The sequence below is a fragment of the Juglans microcarpa x Juglans regia genome, chromosome 4D (assembly GCF_004785595.1).
Source record: "Juglans microcarpa x Juglans regia isolate MS1-56 chromosome 4D, Jm3101_v1.0, whole genome shotgun sequence".
NCBI lineage: Eukaryota > Viridiplantae > Streptophyta > Magnoliopsida > Fagales > Juglandaceae > Juglans > Juglans microcarpa x Juglans regia.
In genome coordinates this window covers 28,093,772-28,104,279 of record NC_054600.1, presented here as the reverse complement: position 1 = coordinate 28,104,279, position 10,508 = coordinate 28,093,772, and the positions used below count along the sequence as shown (strand labels likewise).

At 35.7% G+C, this 10,508-nt stretch overlaps 1 protein-coding gene across 2 annotated transcripts; it reads right to left on the bottom strand.

Annotated features, from left to right (window-relative positions):
• On the bottom strand, nucleotides 1–5,375 carry LOC121261545 (transcription factor bHLH110). Of its 2 annotated transcripts, none has more exons than XM_041163974.1 (7): nucleotides 4,786–5,375; nucleotides 3,611–4,298; nucleotides 2,785–2,910; nucleotides 2,617–2,682; nucleotides 2,206–2,271; nucleotides 669–734; nucleotides 1–380 (listed from the first exon to the last, which is right to left on the bottom strand). In XM_041163974.1, exons 1-7 carry the CDS (start codon nucleotides 4,908–4,910, stop codon nucleotides 222–224), a joined length of 1,296 nt encoding a protein of 431 aa, XP_041019908.1. In that variant the 5' UTR covers nucleotides 4,911–5,375; the 3' UTR covers nucleotides 1–221. The 2 variants fall into 2 exon arrangements, with proteins under 2 accessions (XP_041019908.1, XP_041019909.1); XM_041163975.1 differs by lacking the exon at nucleotides 4,786–5,375 and adding an exon at nucleotides 4,473–4,695.
• Nucleotides 5,376–10,508: the final 5,133 nt, after the last annotated feature.

Below are 10,508 nucleotides of genomic sequence, written 5' to 3'. Positions count from 1 at the left end.
AACAGGATGACCAAATTTGCTCCACTAAATTATAGATGCTAGCTAGACCGAGAAAGGTACGTAAAGGCTGGCTCCCAAATAATATTAAGGCCGGGCTTAATAGAATAAGCAGTACTACTAATTAAGATCTGTCTTGCATGCCCGGCCAGAATTAATTTAGTACTACGGCTGACGTTTAAGATACATGATGATTATTAATTTCATATTATATATAATTATTCTTAAGTTCCTCCACCGTAGTTAGGTGCTGGAGGCCAAACGCCTCCACCGCCGCTATCACCTGTGACATAAGACATGCACGACAAAGGTACGAGACACAGCCCTCGGCTTCTAAGGTCTCGCTTTGGTTCTTGATCATTTCCAATATCGTTCACCGAACCCTGAAATCATATTATATATATATTTGCAGAATGAGCTAACGCTATTATATATATAATCCTGAAACAGATCATGATCATGATAACATGCAGTACTAGTACTACTACTACTACGTTTGATAGCGAAAACTCCTTAATTAAATTATTTGTTCCTCCAACTACCAGTACTACTGATCATATCGTTTATATCTTTCATCAATATAATGATCATGATTGGTTTAAATTAACCCTAGTTAGTAGTTTCCTTAATTAATTTCCTATGTTGGCGATCGACTTCTATTGATTTCTTACCACTGGCATTGTTCTACAAGCTGTCTTGTTTCGTGATGATGACTTCATGTATGGGACGCTCAGTGTCTGCAGAAAAAAATAACTCAAAACTTAGTATACATTCAAGCACAGAAATATAATATCGTATGCGATAAAAAATCAATCAATACTTTTTTTCAGTTTTTTAGCTTACTCCCTAGCTATTGTATCATGAACTTGTGGAAAATCAGAAGCACCATGCATTTTATAATTTGGACATTAATTTAGAATACAGATCTGATCTGTGACTATATATATATATATATATATATATGCAAACTTCAAATGCCAGAGACATGCAGCTAGCATGCATATATGTATATATGCAGGATCGGACTAGGAATTTATAAGGACCCGGGGCGTTTGGTTGGGGTGGGTTCTTCACCATAGTTGGCTCTGTTCATGGGCAACTGATCAGAGCTAACTATCATCGATCTCGGCCTGCATGCTGCCGCAGCAAATCTCTTTCCAAAACAGCAACCAAACCCTTTTCAAAGTCAGAACCGAACTGACCTTAGAGCCTGCAGGATCGGGATTATAGCTAATTATAAGATAATGTTGTCTCATGTTTTCCTGGTCCTGGACTCGTTTATAACTTCATGCATGTATATATTTTGACTAGAGCCGCCATTAAAGACATTGAATTCCTATATATCAAGGCCCAATAAATATATTCTTGCATCAAAGTCAAGCAAAGGTCGATGATCAGTACGTACGTAGTGACTAAATAAATAGTTTTTAACAAAAGGAAATGTGCCAATTAGTATATAATTAAGCTGGAGACAGCTTCAAATATGCTTACATTTTTTTGTGCGTCATTAGATTGAAGTATTAATTATATATTAATCCCTCTTTCTTATATATTATCAGTACTACGGGATAGGTGTAGCATGCATGTGTATTTTGCTGATCTAGTTAATTGCACAATTAATACCCTTTATTAATTATTAATAGCAATAATATTATCATTAGTACGTACCCTTTATTGATAGTTTTAATACCACCAATAGCAGAAATAAAAATCGCAACAACAACAACAATTTTTTATAAATTAGCTACATGATCACCATCATATATATATATATATATATATATATATATATATATTATACACACACACCTTTAACACCTTATTATGCCGTGGTGGTACAGGCGATGAATTTAAAAGCTATAGCAGGGAATATATATTAACTTAGAACATTTTTTTGCATATATATATATACACACACTATAATAACGTAGTGCACGTGAATCTCTAAACAAAAAACGAATGGTTCAAAAATTTTGTATTATGTTATAAAAGAAGTAAAAGAGCCAATAGTATTAGAACCCTAGCGGCCTTTCTTTTCAGACGCTGCATGATGGAATCGTACCCAAGTTTGACCTGCTAGCTGTGACATCTTAGAAAACTTCAAATTTCATTTTCTTAATATTCTTTGAGGACAGACTAGTTCAGAGTCGTCAGATAGTGGGGATAAGAAAAACGACGTTCAAGAAGAATGTTGGGAAGTGAAAATACCTCGACCTGGTTTTGAAGGAATTTTATGTACCCGATAGCCTCCATTAGTACCGATGCTGTGTCTGTCTGAAAGATTCTCGACCCCCACATGCAAAATCGACATCATTTTGCATATATTAGCAAAACATTTTTAAACGTAAACAACTTCTATATTCAACTTAATTATAAGTCTGGTGGACAAAGAAGTTATAAAAACTGTTTTTTGAGTTTTGTTACGTACAATTATTTTTATGTACTTTTTCTATAATATTCCATTGATTTGATTTGTTAAATGAGTTATTTTATATTAAGAAAAGATAATGCAGTCAATCACATTAATAAAATACGTAAAAAATATGTAAAGTGACTTGCGTAAAATTTTTTATTAGCAATTATATATGAAGGCATGCGAGAAATTAACACTGTACGTACCTTGCCAAAGGGAGCCACCAACTGCTGAAGAGCAGCAATTCTATCTCCTAGTTTTTCTTTCCTAACCTGGAACTCAATTCCAAGGCATAAAAATGCGATTCATAAGTTAGTAAAATTTGATAACAAAGTTTATTATATATTTATGTCAAATTGATCATCCTTTGGTACCTTAAAGGGTGGACATGAAGCGCGTGACTCCAATCGCGGTTTCTTAGGTGCAGCTTGAGATGACTTTGCCTCCATCAAACTGCTGGGTCTCTTTGCTTCTCTTACTCTATTTGTGAACAGTGATATCTTTAAAACGCAAAGAGTAAAGATGATCAGTTGAGAATAATTTAAAGTTACAAGTCTCTAAAACCAAAAAAAAAAAAAGCAAAAGAAAAAAGATGCATACAATGTATAAAGCTGAAGGTGCCCCTATTCTAGCAAAAAGAGAAGGCTATTCTTTTGGTGCCATGAGTGAATAAAATTGTTTATAATAAAGGGTTTCGACTTTTCTAAATTTTTTTAGTTGAAGATTAAAATGTATGATTTAATTTAATTGTGCATGTTTATTAATCATCTTTATAAAGCTGGTTTATTTGCTAATTACATATATAATTCGACTTGTATTCAGTCGGCATGAGTACTGCAGATTGCAGAATACAAATGCATATATATATATATATATATATATATATACTCGTTGAATTATTAGGATATATGTAAAGATATTAGAAGCCGGCCGCCTATTAATAATCAAGAATAGATACCCAGCTGAGCTAACTGCAAATTCTTGAACAGGAAGACAATAATTTTTGAAGTTATTAAGGATCATGATGGTGATCTTATAATGTACCATAAACTTACAAGTAGATTTCGTGATTATATCTGAATGAATAGATAAAGTCGTTTAAAAAAAACCTAAACGTAGCGACAAGAAAACTAGGTCATGAAAATGGTCGTGTGCTAGGAGCTGCTACAGAAGAGAAGATCTTAAGAAAATCGTACTCACATTGCTAGGGCTACTTGATAGCCTGTGGGTTAATTGCTGCATATTTTCAAGACCGAAAGGGCTCTCTTTAAATACGCCAAGTCTATCATTCGAATTAGGCAATTGGCTAAAACTTGATCCACTACTATATCTTTCAGATGTTAATGGATCCAAGGACTGCAAGTTCATGTCCAAGGAGCTTGAAATTGCTGACGGCGATGGCGATTGATTCACGTTGGAAATATTTATGCTGGGATAAATCTGGCTGAAGTTCCCTCTACTTGGCATTGCCGCACCTCCAAAACTAGGGAGGTTCTGAGAATTAGAATAGAATCCTTTGGACGAGACGGTCTTCAGCAAGAGCTTCTCACTGAGTTCATGACTCAGATGATCTTTTTGCTCGTCCTTTATGCAGTCTGTTGGATGATGAAGATGGTAATCTTCAATACTTGAGGAACTGTTTAACATTTCAGTGAATTTGGGGAAAGATTCCGAGAGCTCTTCCTTAATTTTCGTGAGGTCGTGTAGGTCATGGGCAGACTGATCAGTAGTACTACTGGTGAAACACCCTGCATTACTAGTCCAGTGAAACCCCAAGTCTTGGACCATGGAACTGTTCAGAGAGGGGACAAGAATGTCATTGTACTGCCTCGAGTCTCTTGGGTTTGAGAAAACTCCGTCGGCATTTGGATTGAAGTTACCAGTATTCCTGCATAAACAGTTGAGAGAAATATTTGAAGATTCAAGTGGAAAATTAGCATTTCCAAAATTTGAGGCATCTGGAAATCAAAGATTGAGAGAGAATTTCTAGAATAACGCGAAAAATGACATTATTATTAATATCACATGAAGGATTTCGCGTGTAAGTAAATATATTTCATACAGGAGTGTAATTAGAACTAGCTAGCTCGGAGGTTCTTCCTTCCAAAAGTAATCAGATAGATAGAAAGAATTCCTGAACCGTTCGTAAGATATCTGATAATTGACAATAATCTAACAAGTAGGTAATTTCAATTAGTTCTGGGCACTTTCTGCTCGACGAACATCAAATCAAAAAAGAAAAAGGAAAAAAGGAAAAAGATTCCAAACTCGAAAGGTCATTTATGATAGTACTTTGAATAGCCAAAAATTCATTATAGAATCAATTCAGAGAGAGAGAGAGAGAGAGAGAGAGGTAGGTTTGAAGCTACACTTACACAGTGATATTTGGGGTCCAACCATGGTTGCTTCCAACTCCATAGCAAGTTGGGTTGGCCAAAGAAGAAGACCCAACAAGCTGGTCTTGGAGCTGATGTTGGTGATGGAGATTTGCAGACTCCATGATGATAATCTTATATTAAAAGGCTTGAAAATCCCAAGATGAGTGGAAATTAAAATTAACTAGCTAGCTTTGCTCTAGGAATCTCTCTCGCTCTATTCAAAGAAAGACAGTTCAGGTGACACCCACATACCTGCTTGCTTTTAGCCACTTTTCTGAGTTTCCTCTTTACTCTTTCAAGTTTACAGCTTATTAAAGCAGCCTTGAAAAGAAAGAAAGAGAGGGCGTGAGTTATTCATCTCCATACCTCTCTCTGACTTTAATTATTATTTTTCTCCTCTCTCTCTCTCTCTCTCTGTCGTCTCTGGGCTAGCTAGCTGTATGTGCTTTTAGCACTCTGCAATTACAGGGAGATGATTATACTTCCCCTACGCCATGATTAACAGCCCTGCCTTCGATCCCAAGGCTTTCGACAAAGGTGTGAGAAGAGAAATGATAGCAACCATACTCTTCCTTCTCTCATCCCCACATGTCCAAAGCTCTTATATAATGGATTTGGTCGGTATCTAAATGAATGGATTCAGCAATGGACAGTTCTCTGCAGTGTGTTGTCTCCAATTCCGTCCAATTAATGAACTTACCAATTCATTACATTTGCATCGATCCTAAACATGAGCGCATGTGTGAGATCATCTTTTCTTCATGATCTCAAATTAATAATAATATCTCACATAGAAATTATAATAAATAAGAAATAAATTTCCTATAATTTAATATCACATCACTACCAATAAATTGATATTGAAAATTATTTTTCAACCATTTTCAATATTCATATTATATATCAATATATTGATGTCGTGTTTAACAACCCGAGCAACGCCGTGCACTAGGTTGATGCGTTCCTGCATAAATAGGAAATGAGAGCTCAAGGTGGTAGAGGATATCTCCGATGTCTAAATTAGTTTGGATTCTGTGTTTGTAATCTATGTGAGCTTCCAAATCAAAGTATGTGTAGAGATTTTTTTGCCCCGATATTTATATTTGGTAGGAGGGAATCCCTTGATAGGTTGATCGCGGTGTTGCCGCTCCTTACCCAGGTAGTGTCCTCTGCCAACTCCTTGCCACGTGACAGGTCGTCCATGCCTGATCGTGGCGATCGCTAACAGCCTTGGGTCCTTGTCATAGCGTGCCCGTCTCCGTCATTCATTAAATGCAACGTGGCCTCAGTCAGGTGCGTCCACCTTCCAGGTCATGTCTAAGTTGTCCCTAACTGTATGCGTGCGGATTGTCGATTAGAAGGAGTGTCAGGCCTCCTGGCTTAGTCCCATGCCCCATGCGTGCTACCTTGCTACATCTTTGTGGGCTTCCTGAGCCGACCTCGCCCTTCATAGCTTGGCCCGACCAATCTCATTCTCTCATATCGATTTCATCCAACCAGACTGTCCTTAGGCCCACCCATGGCACGTGGGCTGGGCTCGTGCGGTCTGGCCCAACACTAGAAACGCCCCCCCCTCCCCTCCCCTCCCCAAATATATATGTAGATAATTTATCAATTGTTAAAAGGCTCACTTAATATTTGATTTGAAGAGTACTTGTATACTTTGCCTCATTTTCTTAATTTGGATTTGGATGAGTCCCAGACCTTGCGAGCACCCAAAAAAAAAAAAAAAAGTACTACAGAGAGATTATATAAAAATAAACTGATAAATTGATATATATGATTTTTTGTGATTCGTTAGATCTATTTTAAAATAAAAGTAATTTTATAATATGACGTACTATATTAAGTTATTTAAATTTTGAATTTACTTTTATATAATCACTAAAATATTTTTTAAAAAAAAGTGAATAAAGAAACAGATCGATCGAATTACAAAGACAAATTAGAAAAAGAAAAAGAAAAAGGAAGAAAGAAAAATAGCTGGACCATGGTGTAGATTTAGCTGTTGGACAAATGGAAGGCACCACATGAGACCCAGCTGGACCTGCAATGCCCAGTGCTTCATTAATCTTTCTTTGTTCGTGTCGCAGTACGTAGTACCGTCGCATGCAATTTCAGCGGCATATAATACATGTACAGAGAGAGCCAGCTCTTGATCATCTACATACGTACGTACGTACCAGGCTAGCTAGATGCTAAATATGTTGACCAATTAATTGTGCATCAATGAATTCAGAACGTTTAAACCCTATCTGATATTAATTACCACGCATTCTATGGATTGATATATATGGGCTGGCTGGCTGGCTGGCTAGTTGGAATCACATGCATCCAATATTGAGAGAGTATTTTATAGTATTTTTTAAACTTGAATGACAACTTCGATCTGAAGGATTCTCGATATCTCTATTTTTCAATGCTTTGATACTCTTCGGAATCAACAAAGTTTTGATGCATGCTCGTATTTATAGTGAATTAATGGAAGACAAAATTAAGTTGCTAATTCATAATTAATAATGCGGAGGTCAATAATATTCCACTTAATTAATTAATTTGCATAAATCAGTATTATTCTTGTAATTGATCGATTGATGCGAGGACCCATGATAAGCTTTTCAAAATTTTCTTCTTTAATCTATATAATGACAAAAGTAAAAGTTAATAATTAAACGTGCCCACGTATGCTATCATATATATCCATATATATAATATTATAGAATACTACTTATTGCTAAGGTGGAAAAAGAAAAACATAAGAAGACCGGCCGCGGGCACAAACCAATCGATGTTAAGTAGTACTACGTACTTAATTAACAATTAACGTAGTACGTCGAATACATATATAATGCATTAAATTTACGCAAGGCATCACAACCACGAGAGTCCACACGAGTGTATATATATATATATATATATATATATATATATGTATATGGAATATAATTAGAGAGGTCATTCAGTTTCTCTTACCTTGAAATTATTCATGTGTATAATATTAAGAGTTGATTTGGCCTATATATATAAATATATATATATATATAGGTTATAGTGTTTCTAGGATTTGAATTCTTAAAAGTTTTTTCTTTAATTAACTCTAACATGCATGCCCAAACATGCGCTAAATCTTAGATTACGCTAAGAGAAATAGATTGATCATAAATACATGAAATCGTCTTACAATATTTAATGAATATTAAATAGTACTATTTAAGAAATTAGAACTATACATAAATGGTTTAGGATCCATCCTATATGTTTAATATTTCTCTAATCTCATTTATAAAAATTTTAGAGCTCGACGATTAAAATCTAGCTCATGTTTAAGATCAATATATTCCTTGCTCTAGATAACTGATGGTGTTATCTGTAAAGGGATTTTCTTGTCAGGAAAGGCCCATTGGACTTTGGTCCTAATTCAACCCGGCCCAATGATGCCCCAATATGCAGAGGGGATAGGGAGTCTACCAAAGAGGGGCGCCGTATGAGAGACAAGATTGATCAGCTTGATACTCCACGACCGACTTCAGAACCTAGGGACCTGCACAGAGTACAGAAGAAAATGCAGAGAGCCTTTGATCTATTGATTTCAGATCATCTACGACGCGTATAGTTTGGACAGAACCAAAAAACCACGCCACATTTATGAAATCGGTGCAAAGCCACGCTGCATTAAAGGAGGTCAGACAGCAGATGCATGAGAGACGCCACGGACTTTGTGAAGGAGAATACTATTTTACTCATTTCCCAGATCTGTAGTATAAATAACAGATCTCAAATATGATAATGGCTCTCTGATCCCTAAACTCTCTTATTTATTTGTAACCCTCCAAAAATATTTATTAATTTTGACATCGGAGTTTATCCGGCCCCTAAGTCGTCCTCTTCAAATTGCACTTCTCTCCATCTTTTACAGGCTCATTATCGAAGACCTAAGTTGTTAGAACTTTATCCAAAGGTGTGCGAAACACAATGTAAACATTGTCACTAATTTAGAAATACTTAGGAAAAAAAACCACAAAGATACATGCACGGGAGCTTTCCCGCTTATGATCTATCGATCCATATTGTTTTCCTAGCTATCTATCTGTTTAGTATGGACGGTACTCACGAGGCCTGGCACAGCTATTAGCAGCAACAAAATATAGTCTGAGTAGCGCGCTTATGTAGTTCAAGACTATATAAAGGGGAAAAAACTATTCTTTCTCGTTGCCCAATATATAGGTGAATCATCAAAAGGAAAGACTACTACTATTATATATTTCCTCTTCTTTTTTTTTTTTTCTTTTTTTACGTTTGGGGAGATGATGGATATGTGTGGGCTGAGGGGGCTTGCCTTTATACAAAGTAAGATAAGATTTCTTTCGATATGTTTGTTGTTTGTTCAAAACAATCATCATGATTCTTGAAAGAAAAAAAATTTCTCAATGATATCCTCATCTCTCGCGGCAAAGAAAAAGACTCTAAACCTACAACCATTGCTAATCATCTGCTGTTCGCACCAAATTAATCATATTGCGACATACACCTACTCTTCAACCATCCATCTTTTCTGGCCTGATCAATATTTTCAAATCTTCTAGCCATCTATTTCGGTACTCTTGCCTCTCTGATCTCTCTCGTCTCATCTGGGTGCGTGGTAGTATACCTGTCATCGTAAAATTATATATATGCAGTGCTATATATATATATATATATATACATGGATATATATACGTACGGGTCAATATTAATGGGAGTACGTACCCAATTAATCATAAATTATAAACTCTTTTGGGGAGTGACCTTTCACATTTAGAACAGCCACAGTCCTGACCACAATGATGCTCAGGAACAAATCTCTTTTCATTCCATGCTTTTGTTTGAGAGAGAGAGAGAGAGAGAGATTAAGGTGTCTTCGATCTGCTTCAGATTAAGAAGGTTTAAAATGAAATGATCATCAGCCCGACCAAAATTCACATCAGACCAAAAGTTGATGGGAGAATGGTGAGATCATAGTAGTATATATGGGCGGGCAAGCTTAACTTTGCTTTTTTAGATTAACATCGATCGATCTTTCGACTTTTATTACCGTGCGCGCCTACTCATATTCCTTCTACGCCCAATATCATTGATCTTCTTGAGTTATTCTAACTAGCAGCTACTCGATCAACTATTTTTTTCTCTTGTTCTTCAAAGTTAGTCCTCTTTATTGAAAGCTTTTTCTCTTTCTTTCGCAGCAATTGTTTGTCACCTTTTGCATATTTCCTATCTTGTCTCGATCGCTACCTTCCAAGATTCATTTCATTAAAGTTAGCTACTCGCTCTCACGTCAAAGTTTATTTTTGTGAAATTTTTTTGTGATTATTTTTATAAAATTTCTTTGTGATTATTGTAACACTTCTCTTATATCAATAGGAAATTGCAACACCAATATTTCTTATCCAATTTGAATTATAATTATTTCTAGTTAGAAGGACTCGTTTGAATATTACATGAGTACTGATCAACGATTACAAGAAGCAGCTGATCTTACAGCTTTTGAATCCATCTATACACACACATGCACAGTACTTTGAAATGCCAATCGTGACCGATTATATATATGTATATATATATGATATTAATGTTAGAGGCACCCTAAAGCAATTAATTTGCTATCATTAATGACTTTAGGGGTCTATCACCATCGTCGTCTAATATAAAGCACATACCTTTTTCAAGTCCTAGCTAGCCTGTCA

Excerpts from the sequence above, each read along its gene's own strand:
- LOC121261545 (XM_041163974.1), bottom strand. The coding sequence starts at position 4,910 with ATGGAGTCTGCAAATCTCCATCACCAACATCAGCTCCAAGACCAGCTT. Across the intron at positions 4,299-4,785 it reads TGGACCCCAAATATCACTGT|GAATACTGGTAACTTCAATC; the intron begins GTAAGTGTAGCT and ends CTGTTTATGCAG. Across the intron at positions 2,911-3,610 it reads TATCAAGTAGCCCTAGCAAT|ATATCACTGTTCACAAATAG; the intron begins GTGAGTACGATT and ends TGCGTTTTAAAG.